This window comes from Cervus elaphus, chromosome 1 (genome assembly GCF_910594005.1).
Source record: "Cervus elaphus chromosome 1, mCerEla1.1, whole genome shotgun sequence".
Classification (NCBI taxonomy): domain Eukaryota; kingdom Metazoa; phylum Chordata; class Mammalia; order Artiodactyla; family Cervidae; genus Cervus; species Cervus elaphus.
Genome location: NC_057815.1, coordinates 42,416,406 through 42,437,331, shown reverse-complemented (window position 1 = coordinate 42,437,331; position 20,926 = coordinate 42,416,406). Strand labels below are relative to the sequence as shown.

Here is a 20,926-nt window from a genome sequence, read left to right as displayed (position 1 = left end):
GAGTGACTAACAATTTAGTCTAGTTTTAATGAAATTGACCCACATGCAATGGACAATAGCAAGTTTCCTGAAAAGACGGTGGGGGTTGAAGGGAAAGCCAGTGGTCCAAGCAGATGGCAACCCACTCTTCAAATAGGCTCCTTGTTACTTTTTTGTCTTGAGTTAAAAACTGTAACAATCTAATCATTATTAATGGAAGTTGATTAGAACTGTTAAAAATTATCAGGATTATTTGAAATATAGACTTAAATCTCTTGGTATTGGTAATACTCTTTTTCTAAAGGTTGGTTGTCCTTTAGATATTGACTAATGATGGTAGAACATGGAAATAGAATTTTTATGTAAAGAAATATACCTATGTTAGAGGTGGGTGCCAAAATTATTTTGGTGTTAACAAGCATCAAAGAGGCTTGGAGACCAGCTCTAGGCAGTAAGGAGCCAGTAGAAGTTATTCAATTAGGGATAAATTTTTCTCTTTGTTTTATTAATTTTGGAAGACTCCCCACCCAGCAGCAGCATGGAGTGACACATAAGGGTAGAGACACTTGTAGGGAACTGTTGGCCGAAGTCCAAGTGGGAGGATGGAACCAGAAGAGCAGAGAGAAATTTTACATGTGATCGGAGTTGATGACTAATTACATTTGGAAAACAAGGCAGGTGGAGGGTGTAAGGAGAGTCTAAATTCTCCGAGCGATTGGGCAAATGGAGGTACCATATACCAAGGGGGCAAACACAAGGGAGGAGTGGATTTAGGGAGGAAGATAAAGAATATGAACAGGTTAAATCATACCTGCCAGAGAGAAGCCTGGCTGGAGCTGTCCCACTTGGTCAGGCTTCTGGAGGTCTCAGGGCCACAGACACCCCTTCCCCGGGCATGGCCCAAGTGAGTGATGGTGACGATAGCACTCGAAGGACACGAAAAGGATCAGTTGGGCAGTAATGGTGACTGCTTTCCACTCTCCCAGATTTTAGTCTGGCCACTGGGCTCCATGTCCCAGGGACCACACCTAGACCACTCCTCATATTTCACTTCTGGGAACCACCCAAATTGTAGGTACCCTGGTTTTCCTCCTCCTCTGACCCATCTTAGATAGTCACCATGGCTACTACCCATCGAACTTCAGGCCAATTATTGAGAAAGGCTGATTAGGTTGGGTGTGTCCTTGCTATCATTTTCAGGTGCTAAGATAAGCAAAATAGAGGGCAGGGATGGAGTTGGGTAAGGCAGGGTAGGGTGTGGATGTCCTGCAGTTGCCAAGGCAGGACTGGTGTGGGACCACTGAGAAGAGACCCACTGGGTTGTGGGGGGGGGGGGGTCACGTTTTAGAATAGATGCATTTCATTCTGTCCTGGTCTGACCATTCCTGAATTGGTATATCAGGGCTGCCCCAGTTTAATGGGCTTGCTTAACAGTCCTCCTGGGGCTCAGTGTGGAGGTTAGCAGTTTTATCAGTGATGACTCTGAGGATGGGGCCCCGGAACTACCAGCCTGAACTGCTGGCAGAATCTTGGGGTCTGGATGTGTGGGGGTGGGGTGGGTGGTGGGTGTGTCGTCAATGGAAGGTAGGTGAGTATCTCCCACATCAGTATTTTTCTGTGGAAGGGAAAAGTAGGGAGATGTAGATAACAAAAAGACTGAGTAATTAACAGTGAAGATGAGAGATGAGAGAGACAGGAGAGACAAAACAGGAAGGAGAGCAGAAAGGTATATAGAAGATTACCAGCTGGAAGAAGAGAAAGAAGAGCAGGATTAAGATAGAGGGAGGGAACGTCCCTGATGATCCATAAGGTAAGACTCCGTGCGTCCAGTGCTCGGAAGGCACCCATGCTCCCAGTGCTCCCAGTGCTCTCCGGGCGCCAGGGTTCAGTCTAGCTCAGGGAGCTAGACCTCTCATGCTGCAACTAAGGGTCTGCATGCTGCAACTAAAGACCCCACATGCCACAAGTAAAGATCTCACATGCCACAACAAAGGTCAAAGATCCTGAATGCCACAACTAAGACCCAATGCAGCTAAATAAATAAATATAAATAAAAAATAATAAAAAAAGAAAAAAAGACAGAGGGAAGACAAGAAAGTGAAGGAGACAAACAAGGACACAAATGGAGGTTGTGTGGCAGAAAACTCAAAGACATGGAGGAGACAGGGGTCAAGAGACATGGAAGGCAGGGGTCAGGCATGTGGAAGGAGAGATGGAGAGAGAGACAGAGAGTCCTGCTTGGATGAAGCCCTTGCCCTCCACCTTCCTTTCTTCCCTACCCATCTGTCTGCTTCTCAATCACAAAGTCAAAAGAGCCAGAGCGCCTGTGAATGGCTGTTTCTACTCCTGACACCCAGCTGCGCTGCAGGGAGAGGTGAGAGGCAGCCTTCACCTTTGCTTCTGCTGGGCTGGGGCCCTCCAGCAGGGTCTGACCCGGGGCTGACCTGGGGAAGGAGATGTCCGATTTGATGTTTCAGCTCTGGGTGCTTCCCCAGACTTGCTTTTTCTTTGTGATGGAACAGATTTATACATCCATGTGATGAAACTGTTCAGAGCAGAGCTGAGTTGCAGGAAGCTTGGCTCAGCTAGTGCGTAGGGCAGAAGCACTTGGTGACAGTCGTGCCCTATGCGTGGGGACTGGCATTGCTACTTGTGCGCCATCAGCCAGGCTGTGGGCTGTGAAGGAGGGAAGTCCCTGAGTGGTGGGGGCCGCTTTTGTGAAGTCAACTCATAAGGAGAAGAGAAACACCATCTTGGTGGCCCAGGGTACAGAGGTGACTCCTGGGGTATGGAGGGTCCCAGCCAGCCCAGGTCGGGGGACGGGGCCTGGGAGTGAGCGGGCACTAGCAGGTTCTACTTACAGAGGGGAATCCTCTGTGGAGGCTACTGGTGCTTGTGGGGCCTTCCCAGGGCACAGGTGAAAGTCCCCCCCCACCCCCTCCCCCACTCTTCCACTTTCTTTGATTTGATTGTGTTCATCTGATAGTTACTGTTTCTGCTTCCCTGGGATGTTGATGCCAGGAAGAAGATAACCTGAGGGGTGGAGTCTGACCACACAAGTCCCTGAAATCATTTGCTAGTTGAAAAAAATATATCATTCATTGGCATCATAGTAGCAGGAAATGCCTCTTATTGAGCAAGCACTTACCAGGCTCTGCTGAATGCTTTACCTGACTCTTTCACCCTATGCTGCCATTAATGGTGAGAAGTGGGCATCATTGCTTCCATCATATAGATGGGAAAATGGGCCTAGATCTGAGGTTTGCAGCTGCCTCCCAGCGACCAAAGTCTAGTCTCTTGACCTCTCCTTCCTTGGAGGAGCTGGGGATGCGGGTGATGCTGGCTCAGAGCCCTGGCCCTCTCCAGCCCCTTTGTCATCCGCACTGAGCTGGGGGCTGGGTGCGGTGGGCAGGCAAGTCTGTCATTGAGCTGGTGATGCAGGCAGTCCCATCTCTGGACAAGCGAGTATGAGAACGAGTGATTCAGCAGAAGTGGTGGCTCTGGGAGGCTCTGCTGGCCCTGGGGTCTCTGCATTGGAGCCCCCCAAACCTGTAACCAGGACTATTCTGATGGGTGGTCACAGAGCTGGAAGAGCAGCGTGGAGGCACTTTCTCTGTTTCTCCCTCTTGGATCAATAAAGGGAAAATAAATGTAGGCCAGTGTGGATGTCTGCCTGGGAGGCTATGTGTCTGTTCTCAGGGCCAAAAAGAGATTTGCAAGCCAGAATGGAGTCACATTCCAGCCCACTTGGAGCTGGCAGGGAACTAGAGGAAGAGAAGGGAGAAGGCGATCACTAGGGGCAAAGAAAAGAGGAACCCCTCTAAGTTCCAACTCTATTCAGGGGACTCAAGCCAAGCAATGGCAGCTGTTGTCTCCCCACCTGTGACCCAAAGGCTCACAGGACCCGATGCTTGGAAGGAAAAGGAGGTCAAGGATAATCCCTTAGGGAAGCAGGTCAGCCACCTCTGGCTTTCCATCACGGAAGCTTCCCAGGGCTGCCTGCGCCCCTGTCCACCCTCCTCTGCCAGCTGGGGACAGCAGATTGGTTATAACATTTGCTGCAGCAAAACAGAGCTGTAACAAAAGTCTGACTCATGTTTTCCAAAGCCAGAAGATCTTATTTTAGGATCTGCCAGCTCTTTCATCAGCAGTGAGTTCATCGCAAGAGGGCTGCTGGGGGTGGAGGGTGGTGAGAGGATGTTAACACTCAGAGATGGAGAAGCCTGGAACTCCCATTGGTGGAGGAAGCCCTCAGCCTTTCTCCACATCCCTGATGCCCAGGGAGGGTGTGAGATGGGTTGGCTGGGCTCTGGGTGGAGGGTCCAGGCAGGCTTCCCGGGGGCGAGGCGTGAGAGGGAAGGTAAATTGGGAGAGCCCCGGAGCGTGGGAATTGGGTCGGTGGCTCGGGGCCCTGGCTGCCTCCCAATCAAGGTGGGTCTGCAGGTTTGTCTGCCAGGGCAGGGCCGCCTCCGCCTCTCCTGACAGGCTCCCAAGCTCAGGGTGAAGAGATAAAATGTTAATGGAACTCTTCTCGACCCTCAAGTTTGCTTTGGCTATCATACTCCAGTAACCTTGCCCGGAATAATCCCATGGACAGAAGAGCCCAGCCGGCTACAGTCCATGGGGTTGTAAAGAGCTGGACATGACTGAGCGACTAAACAGCAATAACAACCAATTGTAAAGCGACTCTGTGCCCGCAGGTTCTTAGCTTGTCTTGGTTCAGTGAGAATTCTCCTTCCATTGTCCCTGTCACAGAAGGAGTAGGGGGCCGCAAACCCCAGCAGGGCCTCGCTGCTCTGGGTGGAACCACAGTTCTATTCCAGCTTACCCAGCAGAAGCTGAGGCCTGTACCCCGGATCTGCGCACTCCTAATGATCCTCCAAGGCTTCTTCTGGGCCCAGAGTGAGACTGAGTGTGGGGGGAGCCCTGAATGCTGTCGCAGGGGGAGCAGCAAAGGAATGGAGATGCATCCAGAGGGCCAGGGGGGCCAGAGGGCCCCGGTGCACCCCAAAACTTGGCGTCAGTTTGCTCTTCTTGGTAATGGAGCTCGCATGATGTATTTTTGTATTTTCAACAGAGGTGGCAAACATTCTTTCACACATTTTCTCGTTTACATCTTAAGGCAATCCAGGAGATAGGTCCTACAAGGCTGCTCATTGTTTCAAAACAGGGAGGTGACCCCTTAGTAAGTGGCTGATCTGGGACCCGAATGGGTCTGAGGGTACCACTCTGGGGATGTTTCCCTTCCTCCAACACATTTTTTTAAAAAAATTATTTATTTTGGGCTGCACTGGACCTTCATTGCTGCCTGTGGGCTTTCTCTAGTTGTGTCAAGCAGAAGCTGCTCTCTAGTTGCAGTACATGGGCTTCTCATTGGGGTGGCTTCTCATGTTGAGGGACGCAGGCTCTAGAGCATGAAGCCTCAGTAGTTAGGGCGCACAGGCTTGGTTGCCCTGTGGTATGTGGGATCTTCCCTGACCAGGAATTGAACATGTGTCCCTGCATAGGCAGGTGAATTTTTAACCCTGGACCCCCAAGGAAGCCCCCTCCAGCACATTTGATAGAAAACATCCCTCCCCTCCCCAGACCGAGGCCCACCGTGCTCCTGTCCTGGGCTTCACAGGTGACAGGGCTTCATGTTCATGTCCTCTTCACTCCTCACACGGTCTCCGTGTAATGGGAGACTGATGTTGAAAGAGTCCCGGGGCCCTTTTGGTTTCTCACAACTTTACCGGATGGCCAGGATCTCCCAGAGGTTTCACTGCCCCAGCCGGTGCCCAGAAACACCGGCTCGGGATGGACACCAGTGTGGTGGAGCCCCAAGGACCCCGCCTCTCCAGATGAGAACCCCACCCCATGAGAGAAGTGGGTAGAGGCCGCGGGCCAGGAGTGAGGCCTCACCCCAGCTATGCTGGGGCTCTGGTGACATTTCTGCTCAACTTGTGACTTGCCCTAACTTGTGATTTGTCCTAACTTGACCTCTCTCCTGGTTCCCTTTAGTTTCCAGCAAAACCTCAGAAGCACAGTGCTCTATTTTAGGGCCAGGAAAAGTGTGTGTGTGTGGGGGTGCTCGGAACCTGCTGCTGCCTCCTCTGCCTTCCCCTATTTCTTCCCCAGGTCCCTGAAGTTGAGGTCATGGTCAAATTCTGGATAATCTGGAGGCAGGACACACTCAGTACTCCAGGCTTTGAGTGATGGGTAGCCCCAGTCAAGGGCTCCACTGACTCTTGGCTCCCCAACTTGTTTTAATGCAGAGGTACCCAGCCCAGAGTTTCCTCATGTTCTGAATTTTCTTGTGTTTTTACAAGTGAGTGTCTGGCTTGGTCCCTAACTAAGCTCTTGTTCCAGAATTCTGCACTCAGGCTGCCCTGACCCCTGGCACTTGCTTCTCACCTATTTTTTGGGCCTCCTTCCCGATGTCCATCATTTCTCTTGGTACCCAGGCCGTGGCTGCCCGTCGGACCCCTGCCCACAGCTGTCCCAGCGGCCCACGCCTGCTCCCCACCTCTCCTTGGGTCCATTTCCAGCTCCAGTCCCTTCTCCACTAGCCTGGCCCTGGCGTGAATCCTTAACCTGAGACTGGGCTTGGAGGAGAGAAAACTCAAAAGAAGCAGGGGTGGACTGAGGAATCAGGGACAGTGGATCACCTGGCGGCTGCAGGAAAGTCCTGAGGGGGACTTAGCCGCCAAAGCAAGTAAGCCCAGGAGAGGTACCCCTCTGCTTCAGAGACACTGCTCTCCTGGCCTCTAGCATAACAGCCCCCTGTAATAGGGTGACCTGTCAATGGTGTGGGTGCCTGAGATATTTTTGTAAAACAATTACAAAATTGTTCTAATTAGGGAAGATCAACTCCCAGCTAGGTCACAAGGTCAATAGAGTTTAATCCCCTGCCTGTTGTTACTCTGCTTTTGTGGCCAGGTGTCAAATGATAGGCTTAGATCAACTGAAGATGGAAATGTAATGATTTATTTTTAAGCTGTTCACGTTTAATCCCACAAAAATCGCACCATGCAGCAGACATTATGGGGGATTACTTGTGAAGAGGAAAAGAGGCATGACGTGGGTCTGCTTTTATTTGACTCATGTTCCACAGGTGGACCTGTCCAATGGGTCACTGGTTTCCATGCTTACGGTTTCCACACTGACATTTTCCTACTCTCGTAGGCCTTGCCTTTAGGATGTGGATACCGCAGGTCTCTGTGCTGGGGGGGCAAGTACAAGTCAGGTGTGAGCCTTTGTCCTGTGCTTGACTACAGCGAATGCTCATTACCTTTTCCTATTATTATTAATCGTCTTAATGATAGAACCCCCTCAGACTGCTGGGAGGGAAGGAGGTGGGGAGAAGTTGGTGTCAAGCAGATTTAGTATCGTGTGTGTGTGTGTTTGTGCATGTGCAATTACATGTGGCATATCCTCCCAAAGTACTTCCTAGTAATACAACTCCTCTACCCTCCTGGTCTTGGGCTATAAATCTTATTTCCATATGCTTGGACTGTTTGTCAAAACTATGATACATGATTATTGAACAGATAAGACAAAGAGGACTTCCTAGAAGAGGCAATTTTTAAGTACATTTTGTAGGTAGACAGGAAATGGTGTGAAAAGGAGGCTGTGAATTAACTGTATAGAGCAGGAGTCTCTAACTTAGATCCTTCAGGACCTAAGAGAAACTGGGAGGAATGATGGCAGATGGTCCCTAACTTACAATGGTTCAACTTAAGATGTTTCAACTTTATGATGGTGCAGAAACAATGCTTATTCAGTAGAAGCTTCGAATTTTGATCTTTTCCTGGCTAGTGATGAGCTGTACCACAATACTCTCTTATGATGTTGGACAGCGGTGGCAACCACAGCTCCCAGTCAGCCACGTGATCTGGAAGTAAACAACTAGTACACTTACAACCACTCTGTACCCAGGTAACCAGTGTATTTTTCCCTTTCATTATAGTATTTAGTAGGTTACATGATATATTCAACATTTCATCATATGCTAAGCTTTGTGTTAGATGATTCTGCCTGGCTATAGGCTAATTTAAGCATTGTGAGCATGTTTTAGATAGGTTAGGCTAAGCTGTGACGTTTAGTAGTGAGAAATGGAATATTTCCTGCCATACCAGTAAATAAGGATGTTATAGTCACCAACAATTGCAGCCACCATGGATGGTGAGCTGGTGAGCCCTGAGGGAACTCAGGAAGAAAAGAATACCTGCCATTTAGCAGCCATCAGACTGCAGCCACTCCCTATAGTGAGCCCTGAGGAACTTAGGATGTGAAAACACAGGATATTGGCCCCACACAGCTGAGATACGTATCAAAGGAATGATTTTAGTAAGCACAGACTCTTGCATCTTTCTATGCATAGAAAAGCACTAAAGTCCTTAACGGGAGATATCTGGTTTCTTTAATTAACAAAAATCTTTTGATGTTCCCAACTACCTGCCCTTTGTTGCAAAACAAATGTTCTAGCTCCTCCCCTTACCTCCTCAGAGCAGTTTCTCAGAACTATCTGAAATGCTGTCTCCTGGGCTGCATTCCTTGTTGGCCCCAAATAAAACTTAACTTGCATCTCTCATGTTGTCCAAAGAAATGTTCAACAGTAGGCTAAGTGTATTAACTGCATTTTTAAGTAAAGGCACTTTTGACTTATGATATTTTCAACTTAAGATGGGCTTATCAGGACATAAGCTCACTGTTGAGGAAGATCTGTACGTGTATTTAACAGAGGGCAGGAGACACCAGCAGAAGGCATGTCCCATTGAAAGGCATCACATTCCAATATGAATACACCAGTGCACAGGCTGCGCGAGGCACAGTGGTCCACTGTCCCTGCTTCCAGGTGGCAGCACTGCAGTGGTGGCAAGACTGTGTGGTCCAGAGTGAGGAAGCCTGTTGGAATAAAGTAGCTGGCCAGTGTCTTTGGAAGCCAGGAAGTAGGGCATGACTTTGCTATGCTGACTCTGTGGGATGGGGTCCCACAGCTCAGCCTGGCTCTAGCACACATTCCAGGTATCTTGGAGGGCCTTGGAAGGGACAGGCGAGAATGTAAGACCAGATACACAGGAAGCAGGATGGCCTTCCTTGCTCTGAGATCTCCTGGACAGGTATGGAGGCCACCATGACTCAAGGGAACTGGGTCCAGGGTGGGGCTTGGGGGACTGCAGGTGAGAGGAGTCCTTACAGCCCCTTATAGACCAAGCAATTACAGAAATTGTAGGACGTGAGCCTCCATGTGAGTAAGGCCGTGGTGAACGTATTGCTCTTGAGGGTGGAGGTGGGGTGTGTAAAGCATCTGTGCAGGTCGTCCAAGGATTGGGCTCCCGGTGGCTCAGATGTCTCAGATGGAAAAGAATCCACCTGCAATGTGGGAGACCTGGCTTCAATCCCAGGGCTGGGAAGATCTCCTGGAGAAAGGACGGCTACCCAATCCAGTATTCTGGCCTGGAGAATTCCTTGGACTGTATTGTCCCTGGATTTGCAAAGAGTCACGGCTGAGCAACTTTTAACTTTCACTACTTTCACTTGCTGCCTCTATTCAGCCACCAGGGGGCAAACAGGCTCCAGGAATGATTTTTTCCTGGTTCAGCTTGCCTGGAGGAGAGAGAGAAGGTATCAGGAGAGGGTGGACGGAGCATGAGAGCAAAGACTGCAGCTGGGTCCCAGCACTGAACTTGACCTTTTAAAATCACTCTGTTATTGTCCCCGGCACTAGCATTACTCATCGATTCACTTATTCAAGAAACATTTGCCCAGCACTTGGGAGGGACCATTTCTGAGCTGGTGGGCTCTGGAGACCCAAATCAGATAGACTTGCTTGGACCCTGGCAGAGAGGTGGACCCTCAAAACTGAAGTCTCCCTGGGATGGATTTGTGCTGTGACAGAGGGACCTGCTGAGGACAGTGGGGACACTGGGCGGGGCATGAATTTGGCTGAGACTTGGGAGAAAGCTTCCTACTGTTGGTAGTGTTTGCTGTGGGACTAAGCAACAGTCCAACAGGCTGAAATGTTGGGGAAAACGTAGTCCTGGCTGGAGAATGCCAAATCATGGAGGCCTGTTGGAGTTGGCTAGACAGGTGGACATCCAGGGGAGGAGGCCGGCTGGTGGAGGCTACCAGGCTGGGGAATGATGGATACTTGTCTCTGAGGAGAGAAGAGTCCTATTTGGGAGCCAGAGAAGACCCATGTTTTCTGGGGGCCTGAAGTTTCAATGATTTTGCAGCCTTTCTTAAAACAAGAATACAGAAATAAATCCAAAATTAGATAGAGTGGCTTGGAGAGGTCCTTGCAGTTGAGGGACCTGACATTTAAGCTTATTAGCTTTGTGTAAAAACCTTCCAGTAAATTGCTTTTGCTCTCTTTCCTTTCTCTCTTCCTCTGGGGAGTCCTGGACCCCTGAGCAGCTAGTCAAGACTGGATTCAGGAAACCTGAGTCTTTGGTCTCCTCTGGAGACCGAGCTGCTCTGTCAGGGTAAGAGGAGGTCAGTGGGGGTGACTTCATGCAAGTAGTGCCCTGAAATTGTTCCAAGGGGTGGCCTTGAATCTGACCACGATGCCTGTTAATGCTTTAAATAATGCACAGGTGGGGCTTCCTTGGTGGCTCAGTGGTAAAGAATCTGCCTGGCAACACAGGAGACTCGGATTTGAGCCCTGGGTTGGGAAGATCCCTTGGGGAAGGAAATGGCAACCTGCTTCAGTATTCTTGCCTGGAGAATCCCATGGACAGAAGAGCCTGGTGGGTGAGCCTGGTGGGTCCCTGGGGTCACAAAAGAGTCGGACACGACTGAGCGACTAAACAATAACAACAACATTGCACAGGTATGGAAGCTTTTCACATTGGCCAAACGCTTTCATCTTTGTGTTGTTCTCACCCCATCCTGGTGAGGCAGGTAAACGGTTCCCTCCACCAAGGCTCACGACTGGGCCTGAGGACACCTGGCTGAACCCCCGGCAAGTTGGGACCTCACACCCTACTTGCCCTCGGTGCTTCTTGTTCACTACTGGTTCAACGATATTTAAACCCAAGCTTGCCCTCTTGGCCCCCTGTACAAAGAACTGATTCACCATCGTAGTGAAACCACAGATGACTCGGCTGGCTTTGGTAGTCCCCCGCCCCTTCCTGCATGGGTTTGGGTGGTAAGGGCAGGCACAGGTGGGGTGGAGCTGACAGCTTTTTTCCTTCACCCTGTCTCTCTGTACTGTGGTGAGAGAGGGTTCTCACTTCACCCCCTTCCTGGGCTGGTGGGAGAGCTCACACCTGGGTAAAACCTCGATCTCAAGGCTCCACCCAGGCCGTGGATCTCTGAGACTGAACACTGATTTGCCGAGGGGTCCGAAGCCCATGTTTAAGTCCCAGCTGGGGCAGGTAGGGGAGAGAGATGCCTGCTAATTCCAGTAGCTTTAATCAAGCTGTGCTGAGCATCCGCTGTGTTAGACACAGTGCTAGCCCCAGAAGGATAGAGCCAAATCAGCCATGCCCTGGTCCCCATGGCTCCCTTCAGCATCTACCTGTGCCAGGTACTGAGCTGGGCGGGGAAACAAGGGGATGGATGAGCAGCTGTGAACCTGGGCATGGAAAGCTCACAGTCCAATTCAGGGTCTCAGCAGAGAATGGTAAAAGGCAGAACACAGTCTGTTCAAAACTGGGAAGGATACTTTCTCTGCTTTTGTACCCCAAGCTGGAGTGAGAGGCAGTGCCTTGACCTCAACTGTTTTTTTCCCTTGGCCCTGGATGTGGCATCGATAAGCCAACTTCCACCTCCTTCAAGCATCTCCTTCAAAGTGCATAGCAGAACCCAAGCTTCTGCTTTCCAAAATGACAAGAGTCAGAAATGGGAGAATGGAATGAGTCAAAGGCATGTTCCTGCTCCCAGGAAAGTGCTTTTGCAGGGATTTAGAGGAAATGGGAATGAACTGGATGAGTCAGTGAAACAATTTCCTCCGAATGGTGCAGGAAGGATTGGGAGGCTCTTGTCTGGCGTTCAGTTCAGTACCCATCAGGGTGACAAGAGGAAAAGAGAGGTGGGAGTCATCCAAGTATTCAGATGTTTCTAGATGCTTCCAGGCCAGATCCAGAGAACTCCCAAAGCCTCTGTATTTGTAACCACACACAGCAGCTCTGGTTTATCCTATTTTCTGCAACCTGCATGAATCCGCTTGTGGTTGTGACCAGGAAGCAGAGGGGGAGAGGGTTTGAGGGGGCTCTGAGGCAGAAGGACACCTGGGTGCTCAGAACGAGTTCCTGCCACTGTGCGCATGTTAGCTGTCTCCTCTCCTCCCTGCAGAGGTCTGGCAGAGATCAACACGAAGACTCAAAATGTAACAGCCAACTTGACCTTGAAATTTCCCAGCAGCTGCAGGAGCCCGGAGACAACAGGGGTGGCTGATGGTTGGTGTGGGCGGCTGGGTGCTGGGTCACCTGGGCTGTGTGTGACTTCTGGCTCATCTGCAGAGACCTGGTTTTGTTTGGGCAGGGGCCTTGGCACAAATTCCCCTGGCTGACCTGGTAGCACCCCTTCCTGACAGGCTTTGGAGCTTGGGAACCTCTGGGATACTCCTCGGGAGAAGGAATATGCTCTGTGATTCCCCAAAGCCTCATGTGAGCCTTGCATAGATGGTGTGAGGTGCATACCACTCATGAGTTCTTCATTTCATAGAAGACAAGCTTAAAGTTGAGCGTGGTCACCCAAGATGGCACAACTGATGTGTACTAGGGTTTGAGGCTGCTCCCTGGAGGGTCTCTCTGAAGGCAAACCCTGCGGTCTTTCCAGGACTCTCAGTTTTACAAAGCCTTTCCCATTCCTGCTCCTCCCAAGGAGCCTGGGCCCCTGGGAACCCTCCAGGCCCCAGAGATGCCTCTACAGCATAAACTGGTTTGAACTCAGTGGTACCGGTTCCCACACCCAAAACTCCCCAAACCTCCTCCCTCCGCACCTAGTGGAGGAGGTACAGTTTACATAGAGGAAGTGTTGACAGCAATTAACACTTAGTGAGTAAAGTAGAGTATAAAGTAGCCAAACTTTTGGATCCTGCCTCCTCAGTTCATTTCAGTTCAGTCGCTCAGTCGTGTCTGACTCTTTGTGACCCCATAGACTGCAGCAGGCCAGGCCTCCCTGTCCATCACCAACTCCCAGAGTTTACTCAAATTCATGTTCATTGAGTCAGTAATGCCATCCAACCATCTCATCCTCTGTCATCCCCCTTTCCTCCCACCTTCAATCTTTCCCAGCATTACGGTCTTTTCCAATGAGTCAGTTCTTCGCATCAGGTGGCCAAAGTATCAGAGTTTCAGCTTCATCATCAGTCCTTCCAATGAACACCCGGACTGATCTCCTTTAGGATGGACTGGTTGGATCTCCTTGCAGTCCAAGGGACTCTCAAGGGTCTTCTCTGACACCACAGTTCAAAAGCATCAGTTCTTCGGCGCTCAGCTTTCTTTATGATCCAACTCTCACATCCAAACATGACTACTGGAAAAACCATAGCCTTGACTAGACAGACCTTTGTTGGCAAAGTAACGTCTCTGCTTTTTAATATGCTGTCTAGGTTGGTCATAACTCCTGCCTCCTAGCCATAAACAATTGTCAGTGTTTACGAGGGTATTTATGTCTTTGCAAATTGTATTTGTACTCATACTCTGGTATATGGTGGTGGTTTAGTCACTAAGTTGTGTCTTGTGTCCCCATGAACTGCAGCCTGCCAGGCTCCTCTGCCCAAGGGATTTCCCAGGGAAAAATACTGGAGTGGGCTGCAGTTTTCTTCTCTAGGGGATATTCTGGACCCAGGGATCGAAACCGGGTCTCCTGCATTGCAGGTAGATTGTTTGCCAACTGAGCCACCAGGGAAGCCCACTCTAGTATATATGAATGTTATAACATGTAAATTAAAAATAAGAAAAAAGGGAAAACACATGTGAGAATTATAGCTTCCAGACGTAGAGAATGGACTTGTAGACATGAAGTTGGGGGAAAGGGAGGGTGAGACAGATTGGGGGAGTTGCACTGACATATATACACTCCCCTGTGAGAAACAGACAGCTAGTGGGAAGCTGCTGCAGAGCCCAGAGGGCTCAGCTCAGTGTTCTGTGATGACCCAGAGGGGTGGGATGTGGGCGGTGGGAGGGAGGTTGGCGGGAGGGGATACATGCATACTTATAGCTTGCTCACTTTGTTGCACATCAGAAACTAACTCAACATTATAAAGCAATTATACTCTAATGAAAAATAAATACAAGATTGACGGCATTGCAGATTCACTGTTTGGACCCCGGCACCCTTGGCCACCTCTTGGCAGAGCTATTCCCCTCCGCTGGCTCATCATGCCATTGCCCCTGTTGCTGCCAGAGTCATGGCCATGGCTGCTCTGCTGAGACGGGTGAAGGGCCCTCCTGCCCGCAGCTGTCTGATATCCAGGGCCTGTGCTCGGCATGGAAGGGCCATTTCCTGTTGCTGCTACAGCTCACGCTTGCAATGTCGCATGGGAAGTTCAGTGAAATAACGCTTTTTGGAGTTAATAAATGTATTGTTGGTTACCAAAGTGATGCATTATGTCTTTTTCTCTCTGTTGTCAGACACCTGTTGGATCATTTTTCTCTGATCACCATGTTAGGAGTGGGGGCTGAACCTCAGCAGTCCATTTACTCCCAAGGCTCAGTTGTTAGAAACGAGGCTGACTTCTACTTTTCTTATTGACTGTATCTTTGAAAAAATTATTAATTAGTTAAGCTGTGGCCTGGTCTTATTGAGGCAGGCAGGATCTTTAGTTGTGGTATGGGACCTCTTAGTTATGGTATGTGGGATCTAGTTCAATAAGCGGGGTCGAACCTGGGCCTCCCGCATTAGGAGCATGGACTCTTTGCCACTGGACCACCAGGGAAGTCCCTCATTGACTTTATCTTGCTCAGGAAGTACTAAAACTAAGTGTTCTTGGGACTGGCATCTACCAAGAAATCTGAAGTGTTTATTTATCTTAAACTCTTACTCAAAACAATACATTTCCAAACCCTTTGTGTTTAACCTTAAGTATATTCAATATGACTCTCACCTGCTTCCTCTTCAATGTGAGATAACCAGAACTATTTTCTTTGGGAAACTCCCTATACTGAGTCTCCTATGATAGACATTGACAGATCCAGTCCCCTGATCTTCAGACCCAAATGGTGGCAGCCTGGCTTCAAGAGAATCCCCTGGGGGAACTTACTGAAAATGACAGATTCCTAGGCTTTGTCTTTGCAGAGGTGGACTGGACAGATCTGGAGTAGCTCCACTCTTTGAAAGATCCTTGGTGGATCCTTAAGCATTTGGGAACACCTGCTCTGCACCTGCCTCGACTTGTCTAAATCATGGGGGAAGCTTGGCTCCATCTCCAGCTGAGGTCCAAGATACACAGGAGCATGTTGAGGCTCAGGGCTGCGTAGGCAGAGAACCACCTGACTTTAGACTGCTCTTCTGCATGGGCGGGAACCAGCACTTAGAATTTCTCGAGGTCACCTCCTGGTTCTTCATACGCTCTACCGTCGGTGCAGAAGGTGATGCTTATCTTCCTGTGTGCCTCAACAGATACCACACAGCCATCTAATCTAAAAGTAATATCTGGTCATGTCACATCACTTAAAGAGAAAGGGGCCCAGCACTCAGCTCCATTTGGTATTGACGGAGATGTTGATCTCTCAGGAGACTGTTTCTGCCCACCTTCATTCTTGTGTTAGGGTTCAAAAGTAGACTTTTGAGCAACTTCAGTAGGTGATGATCTGTGTGGATCATGTGGCTTGGTGTCAGCTGATTTCTGTCCTGGGGATAGGGGGCAGTTGTTAAACAGATGCAAAGCTGCCAACACTCTAATGCTGTCCTAGAAATATCCATCTTCAGAGAATGAAAGTAACATTGAGTGTATACTGTGTCAGAAACTGTACTATTCCCCTCTTTGCACACACATCTCACTTTTTCTTCACAGTAACCATGCAAAGGTAAAATTTTTATCTCCATGTTGACAAAGATGAGGATTGAAACTTGATCTTGTCCAAAGTAAAAAAAATTCACCCTCTAGATGGCTCGACTCCAAGTCTCATTCCATGATGCCATACCACTAAAGCCAGCAGTCTTGTGGCCAAGAAGAGTTAGGAAGATCTACCTGAAATTCTCTATCTGGTCATTCATGAAATTGGATTGAAAGACAGGGGGAAATGAGGTTAAAATTTGTGAGGGGAGGGCAGTAAGCAAACCAGTCTAGTTTATTTTAAATTGAGAATTTACTTTTAGAGAAGTTTAGGTTTACAGCAAAATTGAAGGGAACGTACAGAAATTTCCTATGTTCCCCCTGACTCCATAATGCATAGCCTCCCTCACTGTCAACATCACCCACCAGAAGGGGACGCTTCCTGTAACTGATGAACTTATGTCCACACATCAGCATCATCCAAGGTCTGCAGTCTACATTAGGGCTCACTTTGGGTGTTTTACATTTTGTGGTTTTGACAGATATATCAATGGCATGGGTTCAATATTATAGGGTCATACAGCATATTTTCACTGCCCCCAAAATGCTCTGGTTTTTCCAGTGGTCATGTATGGATGTGATAGTTGGACTATAAAGGAAGCTGAGCACTGAAGAATTGATGCTTTTAAACTGTGGTGTTGGAGAAGACTCTTGAGAGGCCCTTGGACTGCAAGGAGATCCAACCAGTCCATCCTAAAGGAAATCAGTCCTGAATATTCATTGGAAGGACTGATGCTGAAGCTGAAACTCCAATACTTTGGCCACCTGTTGTGAAGAACTGACTCATCGGAAAAGACCCTGTTGCTGAGAAACATTGAAGGCAGGAGAAGGGGATGACAGAGAATGAGATGGTTGGATGGCATCACTGACTCAATGGACATGAGTTTGAGTAAGCTCCAGGAGTTGGTGATGGACTGGTAGGCCTGGTATGCTGCAGTCCATGGGGTTGCAAAGAGTCAGACATGACTGAGTGACTGAACTGAACTGAACTGAACTGCCTCACTATCACACAATTTGGAACATAAAGTTGATTTTAGAACCTCTCCCCCCAAAATGCTTTAGCTATAAACCCCCTTCCCTTCCACCTCCCACCCTAAAGCAGGCAACAATCTACTTTCTGTTTCTATAGATTTTCCTACTTAAGACTTTCAAATGAATGGAATCATATAATATGTGACTGGCTTCTTTCATTTAGCATAAGGTTTTCAAGGTTCATCCAAGCTGTAGCATGTATTAGTACTTCATTCTTTTTTTTTGACCAAATAACATTTTCTTGTATGGATATACAACATTTCATTTATCCATTTGTCTATTGACTGATATTGGGGTTTTCCTACTTTTCAGTTAGGATGAATGATGCTCCTAAAAACGTTCATATCTGAGTTTTTGTGTGGGTGCAGTTTTCATTTCTTTGTGGTGTATATCCAGGAGTGGAATTGCTGGAACATGTGATGACACAATGTTTGAGAAATGGCCAGATATTTTCCAAATCGGCTGCACCATCTTACATTCCCAACAGCTCTCTATGAGGGTTCTGATTTCTCTACAGTCTCATCAACACTTACTGTCTGACTTTCGGAATCTAGCCATCCTAGTGGATGTGACATGGTATTTCATTGTGGTTTTTGTTTGCATTTCCCTAATGATTAATAATGTTGACAGTGTCTTTTCGTGTGCTCATTGGCCACGACTATATCTTCCTTATGCATGTACACGTGGTCATTTGCTCAGTTGTGTCCGACTATTTATGACCCCATGGACAGTAGCGTGCAAGGCTCCTCTGTCCATGGAAATTTTCAGGCAAGAATACTAGAGTGGGTTGCCATTTTCCTCCTCTAGGGAATCTTCCCTACCTAGGGATCGAAACTGTGTCTTGTGCATCTCTTGCATTGGCAGGCAGATTCTTTACCACTAATACCATCTGGTAAGCTCATAGAAACATCTATTCAGATCCTTTGCTCCTTTTAAAGTTGTTTTTTTTTATTATGAAGTCATAAGAGTTATTATCAGATACATAGTTTGCAAATATTTTTTCCCATTCTATGTGGGGCATTTTTCACTTTATTCATGCTGTCTTTTGAAGTACCAAAGTTTTGAATTTTAATGAAGTTCAATTTATCTATTTTTCTTTCACTGCTTATGCTTTGGGTGTCTTATCTAAGAATTATTTGCCAAATTCAAGGTAATAAAAATTTTCCTCTATATTTTGTTCTAAGAGTTTTATAGTTTTAGTTGTTACATTTAGGTCTTTGACCCATTTGAGTTAATTTTGGTATATGGTGTGAGTTAAGCTTCATTCTTTCTCATGTGGCCATCCAGTTGTCTCGGAATCATTGTTGAAAAGACCATTCTTTCTCCATTGAATAGCTTTGGCATTTTTGTAAAAAAAAAAAAAGAATCAATTGATTATATATGCATGAGTTTATTCCTGGATTCTCAATTCTATTCCACAGATCTATGTGTTTATCCCTGTGTAGGACTACACTGTCTTGATTACCATTGGTTTGTAGTAAGTTTTGAAATTGGGAGGGTTGAGTCCCTCTACTTTTCTCTTATTTTTCAGGTCTGCTTCAACCATTCCAAGTCCCTTGCAATTCTGTGTAAATTTTAGAGTCAACTTGTGGATTTCTTTAAGGAGGTCTTTGGGATTCTGTTTGGATGCACTGAGTCTGTAGGTCACTTTGAGGGATACTGCCAACTTAATGTTAAGTGTTCTGATTCATGAACAAGAGATGGTTTCCCTTTTATTTAGATCTTTTATCTTTTTCCCAACAATGACTTGTAATATTCAGAGTATAAGTTTTACACTTATTTCATTACATTTATTTCTAAGCATTTTATTTTTTGATGTTATTGTGAATTAGTATTTTCTTAATTTCATTTTTGAATTTTTCATTGCAAGTGTATGAGATGACAGCAGTCTTGTATATTGATCTTCTATCCTGCAATCTTGTTGAACTTGCTTATTAGTTCTAGTGGGCTTTTTAGTGGATTTCTTAGTTTTTTTATGTATAAGATATAATCTGTGGCTAGAAAGAGCTTCATTTCTTCCCTTCCAATGTGAATGCCACTAATTTATTTTTACTACCTTAATTGCCCTGGCTAGAACCTCCAGTACAAAGTTGAATAGAAGTGGCAAGAATGGGCATCTTTGTTTTATTCTTAATCTCAGGAGGAAATCATCCAGTGTTTTTACCATTACATCTAGTATTAACTGTGGGTTTCTCATAAAGGCCTTTTTATCAAGTTTGGGGAAGTTTCTTCCTAGTTTGTTGAGTGTTTTTATCATGAAAGGGTGTTAGATTTTGTCAGATGCTTTTTCTGCATCTATTGAGACGTATATTGTCACCTTGATCATTTAACTTAAATGCAGAGTACAGTATACCAAATGCCGGCTGGATGAAGTGCAAGCTGGAATCAAGATTTCCAGGAGAAATATTGATAACCTCAGCTATGCAGGTCACACCACTCTAATGGCAGAAAATAAAGAGGAACTAAAGAGTTTCTTGATGAAAGTGAAAGAGGAGAGTGAAAAAGCTTTCTTAAAACTCAACATTCAAAAAACTAAGGTCATGGTATCTAGTCCCATCACTTCATGGCAAACAGATGGGGAAAAATGGAAACAGTGAGAGACTATTTTCTTGGTCTCCAAAATCACTGCAGATGGTGACTGCAGCCATGAAATTAAAGGACAGTTTCTCCTTGGAAGAAAAGCTATGACCAACCTAGACAACGTATTGAAAAGCAGAGATATCACGTTGCCTACAAAGGTTCATCTAGTCAAAGCTTTGGTTTTTCCAGTAGTCATGTGCAGATGTGAGAGTTGGATCATAAAGAAGGCTGAGCATGGAAGAATTGATGCTCTCAAACTGTGGTGCTGGAGAAGACTCTTGAAAGTCCCTTGGACAGCAAGGAGATCAAACCAGTCAGTTCTAAAGGATCAATCCTGAATATTCACTGGAAGGACTGATGCTGAAGTTGAAGTTCCAATACTTTGGGCACCCGATGTGAAGAGCCTACTCACTGGGAAAGACCCTGATGCTGGGAAAGGTTGAGGACAGGAGGAAAAGGGGATGACAGAGGATGAAATGGTTGGATGGCATCACTGACTCAATGGACATGAATTTGAGCAAACTCCAGGAAATAGGGAAGGACAGGGAAGCCTGGCATGCTGCAGTCCATGGGGTTGGCAGCTGAACAATAACAATCTCTATTGCTCTAGTGATTCAAGTCCTTTAATTTTTTTACCAGTTAAAATATGTTGAACCCTTCTAAAGAATTTTTTATTTCACTTACTGTATTTTTCAACTCCAGAATTTCAATTTGTTTTTTTTAAAAAACAATTTTCATTGGTTTATTGATATCCTTCATTTGCCGAGACATTGTTATCATATCTTTCTTTACTTCTTTAACATGCTTTTCTTTAGTTATCTGAACATTCCTTCTTTTAAAAAATTTATTTATTTATTTATTTTTGGCTGCATCAATCTTAGTTTCGGCACATGCAGGATCATTTATTGTGGTACTTGGGCCTTTCCTGTTGCGGAGCATGGGCCCCAGAGCAAGTGGGCTCTGTAGTTGTGGCATGTGGGCTTAGTTGCCCTACAGCATGTGGGATCTTAGTTCTCTGACCAGGGATTGAACCCATATCCCCTGCATTGGAAGGTGGATTTTTAATTACCTGGTTTTAGTGAAGTGATGATTTTAGTGAAGTCTATTTTTCTATATCAGTATTCGGCCTTTGATGCTGTTCCTTGGGGAGATGTAGCTTTGAGTGTGCCCACAATTCCATGGATGATGGTATTTGTAGAACTTTCTTGCTTATCTTGACTATACCCAGCTGTTAAATTCCACAAACTGCTGGTTAATAGCTCTAATGTTTTCAATAGTGCTCTGCAGCGCAAACTGCTATATAAATGAATCCAATCAAACTGTGACTCTTTTGAAGGAATAGTTTTT

The 20,926-nt window shown here is 46.9% G+C and overlaps 1 protein-coding gene across 1 annotated transcript in view; it reads left to right on the top strand.

Annotated features, from left to right (window-relative positions):
* Positions 1–1,556: 1,556 nt before the first annotated feature.
* Positions 1,557–20,926, top strand: part of SMIM35 (small integral membrane protein 35) — a 45,529-nt gene continuing 26,159 nt past the window's right edge. The window contains exon 1 of the mRNA XM_043914980.1: positions 1,557–1,563. Coding sequence (XP_043770915.1) covers positions 1,557–1,563 — 7 coding nt within the window. The remainder of the gene's footprint in view (positions 1,564–20,926) is intronic.